At 44.6% G+C, this 19,038-nt stretch overlaps 1 protein-coding gene across 12 annotated transcripts in view; it reads left to right on the plus strand.

Moving 5' to 3' along the window:
• birc6 (baculoviral IAP repeat containing 6) overlaps positions 1 to 19,038 on the plus strand; it is a 169,842-nt gene that overhangs the window by 78,602 nt on the left and 72,202 nt on the right. For 7 of the 12 annotated variants that reach the window (XM_085800868.1, XM_085800877.1, XM_085800873.1 and 4 more), the window contains exons 52-64: positions 509 to 617; positions 721 to 951; positions 1,889 to 2,750; positions 2,854 to 2,997; positions 3,115 to 3,244; positions 3,492 to 3,623; positions 5,226 to 5,387; positions 5,469 to 5,642; positions 8,022 to 8,245; positions 10,848 to 11,181; positions 12,205 to 12,422; positions 13,941 to 14,105; positions 15,126 to 15,297. In XM_085800868.1, coding sequence (XP_085656994.1) covers positions 509 to 617; positions 721 to 951; positions 1,889 to 2,750; positions 2,854 to 2,997; positions 3,115 to 3,244; positions 3,492 to 3,623; positions 5,226 to 5,387; positions 5,469 to 5,642; positions 8,022 to 8,245; positions 10,848 to 11,181; positions 12,205 to 12,422; positions 13,941 to 14,105; positions 15,126 to 15,297 — 3,057 coding nt within the window. The remainder of the gene's footprint in view (positions 1 to 508; positions 618 to 720; positions 952 to 1,888; positions 2,751 to 2,853; positions 2,998 to 3,114; positions 3,245 to 3,491; positions 3,624 to 5,225; positions 5,388 to 5,468; positions 5,643 to 8,021; positions 8,246 to 10,847; positions 11,182 to 12,204; positions 12,423 to 13,940; positions 14,106 to 15,125; positions 15,298 to 19,038) is intronic. The other 5 variants (XM_085800872.1, XM_085800875.1, XM_085800880.1 and 2 more) reach the window with 1 other exon arrangement.

The raw sequence follows: 19,038 nt of genomic DNA on the forward strand, positions 1-19,038 counted from the left end.
ATCATTGTAACTATGACACCTGAAACAGTAAACACAGTTTATCAATCAAAAAAAAAAAAAAGTGAATTTACTTTCCGTCATTGAAAACAGGTGCTTGAATGTAACTAGTTCTGTTAGGAAATGCATGCTGTACATGCTGACAAAGTTAGACATATCGATAATCGGTTTGATACTTTCATTGATTTAACATTTTTCCGGCTCTGCCACTCAGTGGGCGTAACCGCAGCGAATTCGTGACGTTATGTGCATACATGTACCCTCTGTAGCTCCACTCAGATTCTTTCTCCTGTTTACAATCAGCATCATGTCTCTACGCACTGACACACACCTAAACAGTCAGACAGACTTTAATGAATGTTATTCAGTAAACCTGAATGCAGGTCTTACAGTATCAGGTTTCAGTTCAGGTAGTTGTATTGTGATTAACTTCAGATCCTCCTCCAGCCTTCAGTTGTCTGGGTAACAGATGAGTTGTTGTCCTCACTTTAGTCTTTGTCTCTCTGTGTAGACCTGAACAGTCCTCTGCTGTTTGGCCGACTGAACGGCCTCTCCTCAGACTCCACCATCGACATCCTGTACCAGCTGGGAACCACACAGGACTCAGGGACCAAAGACAGGTACGCTAACTTCCTGTTGGCACCTCGGTAACGAAAACCAACCAATGAGAAACAGTGCTATTGCAGACACTCTTCTGACAATGCTCTGAATTGAACCCTTCAGGATCCAGGCGCTCCTCCAGTGGGTACACGACTCTTCGCGGGTAGCAGCCCACAAGATGAGTGGGCCGATGGGATACGCCGGGGCCGGCACCTCCTCGGCCTCACTGAGGGAGTACGGCCTCCTCATGCCCTCCCCCTCCCACCTCCACTGTGTGGCAGCCATTCTGTGGCACAGCTACGAGCTGCCCGTGGACTACGACCTCCCCGCACTGCTCAACAGAGAGCTCTTTGAGTAAGAGTCTCTCTCTTATCACCACATCATACATATATAAGTACAAGGATTCGTTAAATTATAATTCAGTCCATACATTTTAGTAATAAATGGCCTCCTCTTTCTTTTTTTTTCGTCCTTTTATTCTAAAGAAGAGAAAAAATAAGCAAATAAAGCTGCCAATCGGTCAATCAATTCAGTGGCATGTCAGCATGACATCAAAATGTCTTTACTCTGTTTTTGCTGGGAGATGTTGGACTGAGTGAGTGAATCAGGGAAATTCTGTGTGTGTGAAAGCACATGATACACAGTGCAGGACTCTACAGTGGAGCCTTGACATGGAATCACTTGTCTTTTTTTTTCCAAGGTTTTTTTTAGAGGCATTCTGCCTTTAATTGACAGGATGGTAGAGATAGACAGGAAATGGAGAGGCAGAGAGAGAGGCAATGACATGCAGCATAGGGCACACTGGGGGATTTGAACCGGGGCCGGCTGCAGTGAGGACTATATGACGCCCCTTTTATTATCAATAAATTCAGGTTAAGAAACTTTAAAGTGAATAATATTATTTGTTGAATAATGAAGGTAAATGAATGCTGTGTAAATCATTTAGTAACTTTCTTCCATTATCATGAATATGCCTTGATAGTCACAGGCTGGCTGACATCATGAATTCCTTTTTTTGTGATCAGTTTTTTTTTTTTTTAATTTTTCCATTTCATTTTTTAGAAATAAAAACAAAAAAACAGAGATAACAAAAGTATACATGACAGGACAAAAAACAAAGAAAATCAAACTAACAAACAAAAAGCAAACATACAAACAACAAAAACAAAAACCACACAGAAAAACTAAGAAGTTTTAAGAAAGGCACCAAAACAAATATAAATTGAATGTACAGACATCCAAATATACATCATGAATTCCTGATTGATTCTTTCCTTTCTTGTCCCTCCAGGCTCCTGTACAACTGGTCCATGTCGTTGCCATGCAACATTGTGTTGAAGAAAGCGGTGGACAGTCTGCTGTGCTCCATGTGCCACATCCATCCCAGCTACTTCTCCCTGCTCATGTCCTGGATGGGCATCGTGTCTGCGCCCAGCGCCAGCCACTCTCAGGCTCAGCACTGTCGCCTGTCCATGACCGACGACGGCAAGAAGCAGCACGACGCCAACACCAGCGCCTCGGGACTTACCGACGACTCCAAGCACGCCAGATCCCCCGCTAACCTGTCGGAGTCGCAGCTGACCACGCTGGCCGCCGCCTCCCAGTCTCCGGGGGCGATAGAGCAGCTGCTGGACTCGGGCTTGCCCTCGCTGCTGGTTCGCAGCCTGGCGCAGTTCTGCATCGGCCTCTTGGCCAGCGCCGACCTCCCTCTGCCCGCCGCCCAGGCAGACAGACGCCACCACCACCACCACTACCACTCGTCCTCCTCGTCCTCGCACAGTCGGCCCCCGCTGCCCGCCGAGCTGTCGGCCCCGGTGCTGCGCTTCCTCACGGAAGTGGGCAACAGTCACACCATGAAAGACTGGTTAGGAGGACCCGAGGTCAACCCGCTGTGGACCGCGCTGCTCTTCCTGCTCTGCCACTCCAGTGCCAGCGCCGGCGCCAATGCGGGCTGTCAGCCGCTGAGCTCCGGGTCGGCAGCAGCCTCCGCTCCATCCCAGCCGCAGCATTCAGGATCACGCTATTCGCTAGCGTCTTCTAGCCAAGCCGGAGGTCTCACCACCCAGCAGAGGACGGCGCTGGAGAACGCCACCGTGGCCTTCTTCCTCCAGTGCATCTCCTGCCACCCCAACAACCAGCGGCTCATGGCGCAGGTCTGCTCACACCAGCTATTTCAATTACTTCTGCTGACTTTTGTCATTCAGATGCACTGATCGGTCTGTGTATTAGTTGTAAACCTGTGTTTTCTGGCTGCAGGTTCTCTGTGAGCTCTTCCAGTCTGCACCCCAGCGAGGAAACGTGCCCATCTCTGGAAACATCTCAGGCTTCATTCGAAGGCTTTTCCTGCAGCTCATGTTGGAGGACGAGAAGGTCACGGTCTTCCTGCAGTCTCCATGTCCGGTGGGTAACTTCCTCTAGTTGGATATCTGTACCGTCTCCTCTCCACTGAAGAGAGAATGAAATGTCTCTTCAATTTCTCTAGGACATTAACCCAAAACACTTTTCTTCTGTTCTCAGTTATACAAAGGACGCATCAATGCCACCAGCCACATGATCCAGCATCCCATGTACGGAGCCGGCCATAAGTATCGCACCCTCCACCTGCCCATTTCCACCACGCTGGCTGAAGTTCTGGACCGGGTGTCAGGTATGTTCCAGTGAAGAAAACTCCTAAACATGAACCAGACTGAAAAACACTAAAGCAGAGTTTGGTCAGTGCAGGGACCTGTAGTGATTAAAGAACTGTACAGCAGTTGCTGCATTAATCTTCCACATACATAATTGATATGTTTATCCCTCAGTGGGAATTAATTTGGAAAAGTGCAAAACAGTGCAGTTCAGCTTCAGATTGAAAGTTAAACTGATTAAACTGAGTTTGCTGTTCCTCCACACAGACACACCCAGCATCACAGCCAAGCTGATCAATGAGCAGAAGGAGGACAAGGAGAAGAAGAACCACGAGGAGAGGGAGAAGATGAAAGCAGACAGTGGTTTCCAAGACAACTACAGTGTCGTCGTGGCCTCAGGTGCTCGGTTCTGTTCCATGCACACACAGTACACAATGTCAAATGCCCTACATAGCCACCAGAGTAAAGTGGAAGTGTATAGATTGTCCTCTTACAGAAAGGATCAGTTAAAACAGTCAGTGCTATTTGAGTCAACAGAGCCTGCAGCCAGTGAAGTGAGTGGTTTCAAAAGAAACACACATTTTGTTACAAAGGGTCTCGTCTGGTTTGTCTGGATCTGTTAGACTGTGGAGCAGGTTGAGTTCTGATTTTGATTATATTTTTATTTGAGGTATAGATGTGATGTACTATGTGTGAGCGAGTGAACGTGACATGTATTGTTAAGTGCAACGAGGGACATAAAAGTGATATACAAGCGCAGTCCATTTACAACCCACACTCTGAAGTCTCGGCTGTGAGGAAACATTTACTCATTTAAAGCAGCCACTTTAATCTTGACGTGTGTGACTTACAGTGAGGGACATCAGTAAAGCCCCACTGCAGCAGCACGCACCCCCACTAAGAACTACGTCTGTTTAATAAGTGAAGGAGATCAGGGAAGGAAGTGCAGTGAAGGTGGATAGTAAGAGCCGGTCAGACATGTTATTATACATGTTTAGGGTAGTGCTATCAATGGATTATATTTAATCGCGATTAATCTCATGAATGTCATAGTTAACTCACATTTTTATCTATTCTAAATTTCCCTTGAATTATCATTTTAATACTCTTATCAACATGGAAAAGTGTATAGGCTTACTTTGTGCAAATGTTTTTTATTGGAAACAACAATGTGTAGTGTTATATTTCACACTAACATTCTCACTTTGAGCAGTCATTCACATTTGAAACAAAATCGATCAATAGTGTGTGTGTGTGTTCATCTCTCTAAATAAACACAAATAAGCTACATACGCTCACACATTGGCCTCTTGTATTCACCAAGAGCAGTGTTTTATTTTGAAAATTGTAACGCTGTTAAACTAACGCGATATTTCTGACAGCACTAGTTTAGGGTGTTGGAGCTTTTGTGGTTTTTCACTAAATCCTGTCTCAGAGACCTGACAAATAATTTGATAGAGACAGTGGCTCAGCTGTTGCGATCATTGTAAAACATTTTTTATTGAACGGCCATTAATGTCCTAGATGTTTCCCTGTTTCTGCCTAGGCCTGTTACAATTATTACATCTGAGCTATAATGGTTAAAATGGTTTCCAATCATCCGTATAACAACAGCTGGATGAAACTAACAGAAGTTTTCTCGTCGTTTGCCACCGTTTACAGTTTGGCTGCTCCTCTTTTAATGGCATCATGTTGTGCCACCTTCTTCTGTGGTTTAATGGCACATAAGTGGAGCCATAAACTGTTTATCTTGAGGAGCTTCATTTCTAATATTCGATTCAATATTCAAATTGCATTTCGATGAACATTTATTGACATTAGCATCAGGGATTTAGTTGCATAACCTCTGTATGTGTATTATTAATCTATGTTTAGACTTATACTTTAATAGTGGCATAAAATGATTAGAAAAAGACAATTAAATCATTAATCACAATTATTTGTTTGGCAATTAATCCAACTAAAACTTCATGATTGTGACAGCTCTATCTCTGCCATCAGGCTTGAAGTCCCAGTCCAAGCGAGCTCTATCGACCCCTCCCCGACCTCCATCAAGGAGGGGCCGCGTGATGAGTGACAAGCTGACCGCTTCATCTGGTGTGGACCCTTCAGCCAAAACCATCAGTGTGCCTGTCTTCCACCTCTACCACAAGCTGCTTCCAGGTACTGACCACACACACAAGAGGTGAAGGTGTCCGTGCCAAAGTTCACGTCTGACGTGTGTTGTCGATGTGACTCTTTCAGGTCAGCCCCTCCCGCCCGAGATGACCCTGGCCCAGCTGCTGACGCTGCTGTACGACCGCAAGCTGCCACAAGGCTACCAATCCATCAACCTGACGGTCAAGCTGGGCTCCAAAGTCATCTCTGACCCAGGGCTTTCCAAGACCGACTCCTTCAAGAGGCTGCGCACTGAGAAAGGTACAAAAACCCCTGTCCCTCCTATAAAAGACTACAATATTCATGAAAAAGTTAAAGGTCCAGTGTGTAATAATTGTCAAGGTTTATTTGCAAAATCTGAATATACTACCCATGAATATATTTGTATAAGTGTATAATCGCTATAAAATATAATTTGTTAGGTTTTCGTAGCCTTATAATTCTTCTTTTGAGAGTGTCGCCATCTTGCGCCGCCATGTTTGTACGGCAGCCCGAACGGAAAATCCAGCCAACCAGAGAGTATGTTTTGCGTTTTTTGTGAGCAAGTGAGCGAGCGCTGCAATCTAGAACTGAACGCTAGGTGTCACGGTTTTACCCCCGTTTTACACACTGGACCTTTAATTACTATGAGTTTTACTGTCAGTATTGGAGACTGATGACTCATTGGCTAAATCTTGGAGAAAGATGAAGTCACAGTGTTTGTGGTGTGAAAGCCAGATGCTGGACAGATGTGGTTACAGTGGTAGAAGCTGTGTGATGTTGACGTCCCTGCTGATCAGAGCTGGAGCCCACAAATACCTGTGACTCATGCAGAGTGACGCATCCTGGGAGTGAATGCTGATTGACGACAAGCTCCTCTAAAAATCCATCAGTCGGTCTGTCGTGTCTGCCCTCAGTGCTCTGTGAAAGCATGTGAATGGAAAGAGAAGCACAGTGGTGATGTTTTTAGGTTTTTGTTGTAAATGGGCCGTGCTGCCGTACACATCCAGCCCAGTGGCTGTTCACCACTTAATGGACTTATCCTGTGGTCTTTTCCTGAGCTGGTTAAAAAAAAAACTTGAAAGAGTAAAAGCTGGTGAGTGGTTTTGAGCACAAGCTGTTGAATCATAGAGACTCCTCTGCTTACCTTTGCAGCCCCCAGGGGTTAAAAGCTTTTTCATCTTTGGATGCTGCTTTTACACAAATGCATGGGGCTATGCTGTGGTAGTCATGTACAATGGCATAAAGAGATACTGTGTCCCACCGTAGATGCTGCAGCTGCACTGAGTATTTGTGTGTTTGTAGTGAGATGGAATATAGAATGAAAGACCTTTGGACGGGCAGTTGACCCTCCTGTAGACAGGAGATAAGCTGCTGGCTCCAGGTAGAACAGGTTTTCTTTTAAAACCAGTAAAAGCCCAGGTAGAACTGAAGACATAATGGTTCTTTTGGTCCTGTAAGTGTCTCAAGATGCTACAAACAAGAGCACTTATATTTCTGCCGCAGGTTTTTCTGTGAGGAGCACACTAAATATGTGGAATCCCATCTGAGCTGCAGGTTATCTGGGTCTCATGGAGCTGCTCCTTCCCCTCAGAATATATAGTCAGAAATGTGTCCAAATGCTGCTTCCATTGAAGATGGGGCATGTTGAATTACTTGTTCTTTTATGTTTCCGTTGCTCACTCAGCACTTTACTCTTTTCCAAGAAGGCCCATCTGTATCAATACGTTTTTTCCTTGCACTGTTGTTATACTCAAGGCCTAAAAAAAGCAAACAAGGTCACAGTACTATACATACTTAGGGGAATAGGGAAAACAAATAAACATGTTACTAAAAAGGAAGGTGGGGTTGTGTAATCCACTTTCATCTTATTATGATGCAATAAACTAGTTCAGTAAAGATCCCTTGCAAACTTTCAAACCTTAGGGCGTATTGTATTCACACCTGTGGTTTGTTTGCTTTGTTCCCATTCAGCAACTAAACTATAATCGCTATAAAATATAATTTGTTAGGTTTTTGTAGCCTTATAATTATTTTTTTATATATACATATAACAAGGGTCTTGCTTTAGAGAGTGTCGCCATCTTGCGCCACCATGTTTGTACGGCAGCCCGAATGGAAAATCCAGCCAGCCAGAGAGTATGTTTTGCGGTTTTGAGGAGGAGGTTACCCAGGGAAAATAAAAACCATGAAATAGAGGTCTCAACGGCCCAAACTGCGATTGAAGCCCAGTCCTGGCCCAATCCGAGTCATTTGTTGTCAATTTTCGGCCCAAATCCAACCTGAAAACGGGAACAACAAAAAAAAGGGAAATATGAACCAGCACGCCTGGTCGTTGAGAACCACTAAAGACCAGCGGCGTGTAGTGTGTTGTGTCTGTTGCTGTGTCGATTACGTCCACATCCGAGCGCGAGTGCTGTCTTCACAATGACATATGACCAAACGAACCAATCTTTGAGGTGAAACGCTCCCTGTTTCGGAACAATTGCTCCAAACAAACCAGGTGTGAATATGTCCTCAGTTCGATTGAAACAGTCAGCAGTCCCAGGATGCAACAGCCTGTACCTGACAGACTGACTTATACTGTACATTACGCAGTGAAGGTTAGGTTTCAGTGAGAGGTTCTTTTCATGGTGGAAACAGTGCATGAACATACAACAGGTCCTCTCTTTGCTCTGCTTGCAGTGGATCACTGTGACGCGCTCAACAGCTGCTCTGAGGACGAACCCATGATGGGCGGCGACGAATGTCTGGACGCCGCAACTGACGAGTCCCTGTTGGAGACCAACCCCATCCAGTCGCCGCTGCAGGTCTTCGCCGGCATGGGAGGCCTGGCCCTGATCGCAGAGAGGCTGCCCATGCTCTACCCTGATGTCATCCAGCAGGTCAGACTCTGGTCTTTCTTCTGCATGTGACCAACATTGGTTGTTGGTTGTACACTTGTTTTTGATTGGCTTACCGCAAATAACAGCTGTATATTTGTTTTATTATACCATTTAATCATTATATTATATAATAGTCCAGGTTTCCATATGAACCATCACCTCTATGTCCTGTTAAAAGCATTGAGAGGGTGGTATGAACCTGGACTTGAGAGGTTCAGATCACTGTGGGTTGCTGGTTTTTGGTTATACCCCTGAAGTCCTTAACAGAGCTCTCGTGTCAGCAGTATCTGAAATACTGTATCTCTGTTGATAAGAACCATGTGATATGATTGACGGTTTTAGAACCGAGAGTAAGTGGAGTCTGAAATGGGATTGTTTAGTCAAAATCAGCTTCGAGCTCTGTGGTTTAAAAAACACACAAACATAAACTGCAGTTCCTCCTTTCACCACTAAAGTGAGTCTTCAACAGTGAGTCAGTCTCCATAGACTCCCATGTTAAAATAGCTGTGTTTCCACTGCAGGAACTTCGGGGTAATTTTACGGGGCCAGCCCCGTTGGTGCGTGTTTCCACTGCAGGAACCTCCCCCACAGGGCCATTTACAGGAACTTTTACAGGGGCCAACGGAGTACCTACTCCAGGGTAGGTACTCCGTTGGGCCCTGAAAAGCTCCTGGGTGGGGCTCGAGGTTAACCCGGCGCTGATTGGCTAAAGCTAGAGCAGGCTCTGACGCTACCAGAAAGCAGCAAAACAACCGGCATTTTTAAAAGGGGGAGCAGAAAGGGAGCATTAGCCTAGCAGACACCGCTGTAAACAACAAGAAAACAGCAGGAAGATGTACACAAATGGACCGACGGTGAGGTGCAGACATGATTGCAGTCTACGGCACCGAGGAGATTCAGAGGGGGTTTGAGTCATCGCGGCGAAATGAAAATATCAGCGCACCTCGACACACTGGGGATCCATCACGCCGCAAAACAATGCCATGAAAAGTGAAAAAAAAAAAAAAAAAAAACTCAAGCAGGATTACAATCAACCGCCATGCGCACAAACACACAAACCAGAAACGCGGCTACCGCCTCAGCTCCTTCCATCCTTCTTCGTTGTTGTTATGATTTTTGTGCATGTGCTTGCGACCTGCCTGGGTGACGTCACGGTCGAAAGCGGCGATCGAAACTCATGACGTCGCCGCGGGGTCCGACTCTGCAGTGGAAACACGGCCACTGAGAGGGCCGAGTGAGAGGATGGTTCCTGTAGAAGTTCCTACCCCCTCCCTTTACCAGGAACTCCTGCAGAAATAAACATGTTTACAGTCAGAATCAGTATGGTTTCTACAGATAAATTAATCCTTATTGATGTGTTTGTGTAACTCATCTTTTACTAAGGACTAAAATTATGAATAATGAATGGAATGGCCTCATTGAGTGACTGGTGGGTAAATGTATGCTTGACACAAACCAGCAACCACTAGAGTCTCCCCTCCACACGAACTCCACCTCTCAGCTAAGAGTTAGGGGCAGAGTCAAACTAATGCAGTGGTTCCCAACCTTTTTTTTTGGCTCGCGACGCCATTATGACATCACAAATTTCTGGCGACCACGTCACTCAAGATGCGCCAGCTCAGATATTTTTATATACTGCATTTTATTTGAATTTGAGAAAGTGAAAGTATAGAATACAGTTGTTTAGGATTGTGTGTGGCGTCTTTAATCATAATTTTAAAAAGAGTAATAATTAGGTAAAAAATATTTTCATCAGTAATTTATTTTTTTTATCAGTTAGACATTTCAGGTGACCCCATTTGAATTCCAAGCGACCCCTCGTGGGGTCCCGACCCCAAGGTTGAAAAACACTGAACTAATGGTTAAAGCAGAAGTAAGTGGTCCGGTCGTTTTCGCTAATGCTGCGTTCCAGGCAGGCTTTTGAAATCGTAAATTACAGCTTCAAGTCACAACTTACGACTTTGTAGCGTTCCAGGAAACCCACTCGTGTTTTTCCGACCTGTTTTACCGGTGAAAGTCACTATAACGACCACTCGTAACTTCTGACCGGTGAACTCGTACCAGATCGAACTGGTCCTACGACTTCACGGTCGGAAAAATACGAGTTTCCTTGAACGCACCATAACAGTCCTCGTTGCTACGTCGCCACATTCACGGCGTTCCTTGGCTGCACACACAGCCCTGCATGCCGTTCTCTCTCCTCATTGGATAAAAACTGTAGGATACGATAAATGTTTTCTCCTCGGCTCAGAGCAGAGCAGAGTGACTGACAGACCCGTGTTTCAGTCCAAACACTCTATGTAAGTGATTGCTGTCGGAAGATATAACTATTTAAGACTTATATTAACACAAATATATCACTTACTTCTGCTTTAAATTTGAGGGATGATCTTCACTTTGGTATTGTGTGATATCTGCAGAAGTCTGTCTCCTTGTTTAAATATTGTGCTTTGACTTAGTTCTTCACTTCATCAGAAAACATCAGGTTGCAGGTCAAACAACTCCTCTGCTCACATAGTAAATACACCAGTCTGCACCGTCTCACATTCACCTGTCAGCTTTGCTTAAGTGACCTTCTTCTCTCCTGGACGGTGGTTCACAGGTCAGCGCCCCGGTGGTGCCCTCAGCCACGCAGGAGAAGCCCAAGGACAGCGACCAGTTCGAGTGGGTCACCATCGAGCAGTCGGGCGAGCTGGTGTACGAGGCGCCCGAGTCCATCGCCGCCGAGCCGCCGCCCATAAACAAGCAGCAGTCCCAGTCGTCCTCGTCGTCCTCGTCCTCGGTGCAGACCATGTCCCCCATCCCCGCCCACTCGCTGGCGGCGTTCGGCCTCTTCCTGCGCCTGCCAGGTTACGCCGAGGTGCTGCTGAAGGAGAGGAAGCACGCCCAGTGTCTGCTGCGCCTGGTGCTGGGAGTGACAGATGATGGAGAGGGCAGTAAGTCTGAAAGCAGCTGCCAACTCTGACATTCACTGAGGTCGACCTGTCTACGCACACACACACACACACACACACACACACACACACACACACACACACACACTCTGAATATTAATAATGTCTCTTAATCTTTCATGAACATTTTGTTTGTTTTGAAGTGAGAGGCCGTGTTAGCGATGCAGGTCCCAGCAGACTGGAGACTGACATGTGGAATAAGAAATTAGTCATTATTCACCACACATGTTTCCTTAAAGGGATAGTTCAACATTTTGGCAAATTGGCCCATTGCCATAATCCCTATAGTCTTAATAGTAGGTTCGTTACCTTTAATTGTCGGTGCAAACTATTTTTAGAACAGCGGAGCAGAGCCGCGAGCTGCTCATTAAACTCATCAAATACACAATCCAACAACTCCAAAACACGCTGGTGGACAAGTTGTGACCTGCACATTCACCACGCTATGAGATAATAACGGAACGTTACGAGACAGAGTTGTTTCGAGGTAAATTCATGCAAAACCGCTGATGCGCGTTCCAATCGGGGACAGTTTTTCAGTAAGCAGTCTCTGCATTTGCAACAACTTTGTCTCTTAACGTTCCGTTATTATCTCTAAAAACAGCTTGCACCGACAATTAAAGGTAATGAACCTACTCCTAAAACTATAGGGATTATGGCAATGGGCCAATTTGCCAAAACACTGAACTTTTACCATATACAAACCCTTTTTTATAAACACATGTTTCTTCTCTATTCACTCTGTAGCGGTGAACAGCTGCTGCTAGATTCTAAACAATAAAAATAATTTGCAAAAGTGAAAGAAAAAGTGTGCGGGAGTTTCTTCACCGGCCTATGTCGCTCTCCTCGTCCGACGCACCTTTTGTCAATCGGTGTGCAAAAGTGTTTCTACTGCAATAGAACTATATTTAAAAAATGAATTTAAAAAAATAAACGCAACTCATGTTTTACATAATGAAAGAGCTCAGGTTCCAGACATAATCATTTTCCCTGGCCTCCTCTCAGGTCACATCCTGCAGTCTCCGTCGGCCAACGTGCTGCCCACGCTGCCCTTCCACGTGCTGCGGGCGTTGTTCAGCAGCACTCCTCTCACCACCGACGACGGCGTGCTGCTCCGCCGCATGGCTCTGGAGATCGGCGCCATCCACCTCATCCTGGCCTGTCTGTCGGCTCTGAGCCACCACGCCCCCCGCAACCCTAACGCCAGCACCAGTGTCTCAGAGGTACGGGACACAGACACACACAGAATGATAAGAACCAATTTCACAACAACTTTTTTTATGATGTTGTAAAAGGTAATAATGATGAAAGTGATAAGATTGTTGTTACATATTATTTATATAATATTATTCAATAAATAATATGTTAATAAGTTATTCTACATGTCATATATGTTATTAGATTACTCTCAAATTATAATTAAACAATGTGAAGTTAGACAGTAATTGGTTTTGAGTTGAGATAATTATTCTTCATTGAAGCATGTTTCTATGAAGTTCTTATTAACACCACAGAAACAGACAATATTCAGGGAAACAGGTGAAGGAAGAAGGAGATTATCATGAATATAGAAACTTTGGCCCAGCTGTGAGGGGTAAACCTAGATACAGAGAAGATCCCTGAAACAAGCTGCAGCAGCTTCAGTTCCTCCCACTGTGCCCAGCAGCAGGGGCTGATGGGATATCCAGAAAAGAACTAAATCAACAAAAAGCAGCAGCTGTTTTTTCACACTCATCTGTGTTGCAACCAGGCTCACTGTCTTTGTCTCACTACAGCATCAACACAAATGGAGATGGTTGGTGATGCTCATAAATATGACAGAAACTACAGATGCAATATGGCTTTTTGTCTTTAAGACATATGGCTCTTTATTCTTTATTGATCCCACATGTGGTAAATTCTCCTGTAACAGTATTAAAGAGTACAGGATGCATAAAGAAATAAGAAATAAAATAAAGGATTTATTATGTACAATAATATAAATATATATTTAAAAAACAAAGATATGTACTGTTATGTACAAAAAAAACTATATATGTTGTTTGGTAAAAGATATTGCACAGTGTGGGTGGTCAAGAAGAACAAGTAAAAGTATGACTTGTATGAGTGAATAATAATTGACAGGACAGTAGAGATAGACTGGGAGAGGGGGAATGACATGCAAGGACTAATAGCCTCTGTATTTGGGGTGTCTGCTCAACCCAGTGAGCTAAACAGCGCCCCACAATAAGGCTTTTGGCCCTAAGAATCTTTGTGACACCAAAGGTCAAGTGGCCTTGGCCCTAACATGATGATATTCCTGTAGCTGTCCTTTGTCTGCCTTGGTAAATGAAACCAAACGGCACCCAAACGGGGTGTGTGGGTCCTGTTTTTCTTGATATGGTGCTTTCAGGGCTGCTGCCTCTCTGACCACTGTGTGGATTTATGGAGCTCAGCACAGATTGTGAGCCAAATGCTTGTACCTTTGTGCTGAGCGTCCTTGATACCCCCCAGGAACAGCCACTGTTTTAAATGTGAGACAAAGGCAGAGCCAAGAAAACATCAACCATGTTAGATTCCACACCACTTTAATCCAGGTCTCTGACTCCATGTGACCATGGAAACCAGCTCAGAGACCTGGAAGGACACCACTTAGATTTCCTAGATCCAACAGTTTAGTCATCAGTGAGACATGTTCCTTGACATCCGAGCCAATCCCTCCAGTCCGACACATCATCTGATGACTGTTTCTATGCCGACAGCCACAGATGTCCAGTTGTCACGGCGCGGGGACCAGTGAGGAGCAGCAGTTGTACTGGGCTAAAGGAACCGGGTTCGGCACCGGATCCACCGCCTCAGGCTGGGACGTGGAGCAGGCCCTCACAAAGCAAAGGCTGGAGGAGGAGCACGTCACCTGTCTGCTTCAGGTAGGTCTCCTGATCCAGGCAACTACAAGGATGGGAATGATGGGAGACAACCAGTAGGTGCTAACTCTAGCTAAGCTATATTTGTGCTAAGCTATATTTTGCTGTGTTACAGTAGATTCTGTACAGACAGTGTCAAAGTAGAGTGGTGAAACTCCTGTGGAGCCCAGACACGTTCAGAATCGGTGCTAGAGCAGTGAAGCTGTAGTGGCAGCAGGTGGAGGGACAGAACCTTTTAGTAGGGATGCATAATGACTTTTGATTCCCACTGATAACTGATAACTTCCTGCTGATGCCGATAACCAATTACATTTTTGATAGTATACACACCTGAGGATAAGAAAGGTTAAAATGTAGTGAGTAAAGACGAAGGCAACACTATAGCTCTGCCTCTGACTTAACAAAATAATAAAACCGGCATCACTGTTGTAATCACAACAAAAACAAGTGTGACTCTTCAAAAATCAACATTTATTATGCTTTCAAATCAACTCAGGGGGCAAAATGTTGTCTAATTATGGCCAATATTGGGCCGATAATTACCAGTACCAAAACCAGAGCTGAAAAGAACTACCCAAACCGATTATTCGATTATCAAAATAGTGACGATTAATTTAATAATAGATTATTGTATTATAAATCAATTCATTGTTGCAGCTCTAGTATTAGTATTTGAGTACTTCTAATGGAGGTGTGATGCTCATCACATTACATATTGTACCATCAATTGCATTTCTCTGGCAAACCATTTGAGAGTTAATGTAGATGAAAGGGGGCTGCTGGGCTTACCTCAGGCTTACTTCAAGGATATACCATAAAACTCGGTAAGAAAGTAAAGATAATTAACCTATCTATTAAAGGCATAAAAGGCCCCCTAAAAATATATATTAAAATGAAGGGCGCTTCTCTCCATAGCTGAGGACAGGTTGGTTCAGAGCAGGTGACTTGAAACTTGCACTTATACCGTATGCGTCAATGTAAGCAAATATCGTGACTCATGTGTACATTGTGTTCTTCCACCAGGTCTTGGCCAGCTACATCAACCCAGCAGGATCCTGCAGCTGCCACAGCGCCGACGCCTCGTCCGCAGACAGCAGAACCCACAACAGCTCAGCCCTGCCCGCCGTGCTGCAGGAGCTGCTCAGCCAGTCCTGCCTCATCCCCGCCATGTCCTCGTACCTGCGCAACGACTCAGGTAGGCTCCCCGCTGCATACACACAGTGAAGGAGGCGGTGTCTGTCTCTACCACTCTGTACTCTGTTGAAAGCTTGAGAGCACTGCTCCCTCAGGCCAAAGCAGAGTGGAGCAGCCACGCACTGGCGTATTTTCAGACACAAAGAAGTGGTCTTGTTCATTAAAGTACGGTGGCCCTGAGGTGCAAATCACAACAGCAAATCAGAAAACAACAAAAGACAAAACACAACACAAAAAGAGAAAACACAACGACAAATGACTAAACAAAACAGAAAACACAATGGCAAATTGTGCGTTGTGTTTTCTCTTTTGCTGTTGTGATTTGCACCTCAGGGCCATCGTATTAAAGGGATAGTTCAACATTTTGGCAAATTGACCGCCCATTGCCATAAAACCGAGAAATCCCATTAGCCTTCGTAGCGTAGCTCTGAGCAGCTCTGCTCTGCCGTTCTAAAAATAGCCTGCACCAACAATTTAAGGTAACAAACCTACGGTACTCCTAAAACTATAGGGATTATGGCCAATTTGCCAAAATGTTACACTATCCCTTTAACATGGCAGAAGCACATACATTCATGTTAGTGTATCAGTCAGTGTGTGGTCTGGCTTTCAGTTTGTTCATCATATGAACGGACTGTGATGTTTTGGGGCTGGATCTAGATCTCAGCTCAACGGGAGGTTCTGCCTCTGATGCTGAGACAGAATCTGTGTTTGTTCTCTGAGTCAAACAGCAGGTGGAGCTACAGTGTCTTGAAATACCACTGAATCCCATCACAGTGGAAGGAACTGGCTCTGTTGGCATCTGGTTGTCTTTGCTCCAGTATAATATTATGTTGTTGGCACACTGTGTGGGTGGAAACTAATAACTCAGGTCTGTTTGAGTCTGACTTGTCTCTGAGCTCTGACCAGGACTCAGGTCTGTTCAGGTGAGGCCAGCATCAGGGCTGGGTGGACTCTGTAGCTGGGCTGCAGTCAGAGGGAGTAACAAAACTGTCAGCAATATTTTTAGTTCCTTTATGAGAGACTCTGTTGACTATGATGAACTTGAAGTAAGTGAAATCTGTTGTTTGTTTCAGGATTACAGGACATGAGCATTGTACTTGTCCTGCTCCATCTGCTGGAGGCATGCTAAGCTAGCAGTTTGTGTTGGGCTGGTTAACAAAATGGTCTCAGGTGATTGGAGGTGATTATGTGCCTCATTTCATACCAGTGTTTTGTTCCTTGTGGTATTTAAATGAATCCCCAGTTATGTTCATCTATAGTTATTATTTATACCTCTATGTTGTATTTGTATTTCTGATTTATCTCTGTCATGCAAAAATGTGAGGTAAGAGATGCATAACCTGATGTAGTTGTGATGGAAACCATATTATTGAGTTAATATTGTCATTATTTTGAGAGGTTGAGTCTAGGGCTGCAACTAACAATTATTTTCATTATCATTTAATCTGTCGATTAGTTATTTGTTCAGTAAAATGTTAAATATCAATCCGTGTTTTCTCAAACCACAAGATGACATCCTCAAATGTCCACAAACCAAAGAGAGACTCAGTTTATTGTCATAAGGAACAAAGAAACCAGAAATATTCACATTTAAGAAGCTGAAATCAGAGAATTTGGACTCTTTTTCTTAAAAAACCCAACCCAAACCGATTACTCGATTATCAAAATAGTTGACGATTCATTTAATAATCGATTTTTGTGTGATTAATTGTTGCAGCTCTAGTTGAGTCACATGAAGCTGGAGCCTCTGTTGTCATATGGGCAGCAGCACGTTGCAGTGAAGAGCAGATGTAACTGTAACATCACCAAATATTGTAAATGAGAGGTTCACTGTGAGTCTGCTCCAGCGGTGAAATCCTGATTCAGCAGCGTCTGTCTACTCCCACACAGCCACACTGTGTTTGATCAGCGGCCCTCCAGTCGCTGGCGAGCGCGTCTACACTGTGTTTGATCAGGCCGCTCTTTGTGTTGGCTTGGATGGAACAGATTTGGTACAGTAAGAGACAGGAGGATTTTCACATCAGTGTTTATAGCTGCTGTTCCCTTTGTGAGCTCTTATCAGCCCAGAGCCAGATCCAGCTGAGTGTGTGTGCCACCTCTGTGTGCCTGATGCCGAGCTGCTGTGTGTGTGTGAGAGAGAGAGTTTGCATGTGCGTGCACACTAATGCGCCTCTGGTTCCATAATTAAGTAACAAGTGATAAAAAACAGTGTTGTAATTGCTCCTCATTATCTGGTAAATACCTCTGACACACACTTATGTGTGTCTGTGTGATATGAAGTTTACAACATCTTGTTTGATTAGGATATTATGAGTATTTATGTGCAAATAAAAGCAGGGCGCTGTGGCTGGTGGTGTGACGGTCTGATGGAACCGTGACCGAGATTATTGTCTTTGTGTGTTGCAGTGTGATTGTCAGGTCAGTCACGGTGAAGCTCCTCCTGCTTCACTATTACTCCAACACACATTCGGTCACATTTTTGCGATTGGACCGTACGAGTCTCTTTTACCGCGCACCACTGTCATGCATGTGTGCTCTGTGTGTGTCAACGACAATAACGGAGAAAGAGCACTATGCAGAGAATGAACGAACAGAACGATATTGCGTTGGTCTAACCAAAAGCAGAAAAATCTAATTGTGGGTATAATATGTAGGAATTCCCCCCATCTAGTGATGCGGTTGCATATCGGAACATATTCTTGATGTTGCATTCACGTGAAATCGGGCAGACGTCAGACAGACAACAGACGCTGCATGTAACAGGATAAACAAGCGTCTATGTAAACAAGTGGTCCGCCAGCACGAGGCAAAACAATACAGGCGTGACAATATGTTGTCATGGTGATGTCGTATTGACCCACGTTTTTCCGTCTTTCTCTCGTCCAGTAAAATGACATCCGGTTGGTTTGCCGACGGCCGTCTGCCTGACTGCACCTGAATGCAACATCGGTGCCTCCGTCCTTCCTCACACTACACAGTGGTGACAGTTTTAACAGGCCGAGCCCACAGCTCCGCTGAGTTTCTATGGTTACCTACGGTCACGCTGCCACTCAACGTAAAAAATGGCGATGCAACATGGTCGCCTCGGTTCAGTGCGTCGCCCACTTATGTATTTATAACGACTTGTAACAACTCATTCTAAGGTACAAGAAAGCTTTCATTTGTATGTGGGTGTGATTCCACTTCAGTGAAATACGTATTTATGAAAGACATATTTGATTTTTGCTAATAAAAAGCCAAATAAGTTACATACTGGGGCTTTAATCATCTGAACTTGTAACACATTTTCCACATTTTTCCACATAGCTGTGGTTTTTATAGTACAAAGTTAACTTACCATAAATCCTATCACACAAACGCGTATATGGAAATGACAGGATCTTAAAGCCCTATAAGGCAGGGCTTAGATTAAAATACATAGAGAGGAGGAGATCCAGCACAACATGTGTGTGTTAGTGCTCGCTCCCCATCACAGACGGTGTTTTGTGTGTGGGAGTGCACTGCTGGATCTTAATTCCACTTCAAAGATTTATGACCTTCCATCTTGCTGCTCTCTCTCCATTGTATGCTAATTCTATGTGAAGTAATGCAACTGCAGTCTCCGCACTGAACCCACCCTCACACAACTGAAGGTGTTACTGAGGCCTGCTGTGGAACCACAACAACATGTAACCTCGTAGTGGAAGTCATGCTGTGCTGCTGTGTGATATGGCCATGTTTGTCTGAGCCTGTGTGTGTT

Source organism: Trachurus japonicus, chromosome 15 (genome assembly GCF_045865225.1).
Source record: "Trachurus japonicus isolate A0001 chromosome 15, Traja_1.0".
NCBI classification, from domain to species: domain Eukaryota; kingdom Metazoa; phylum Chordata; class Actinopteri; order Carangiformes; family Carangidae; genus Trachurus; species Trachurus japonicus.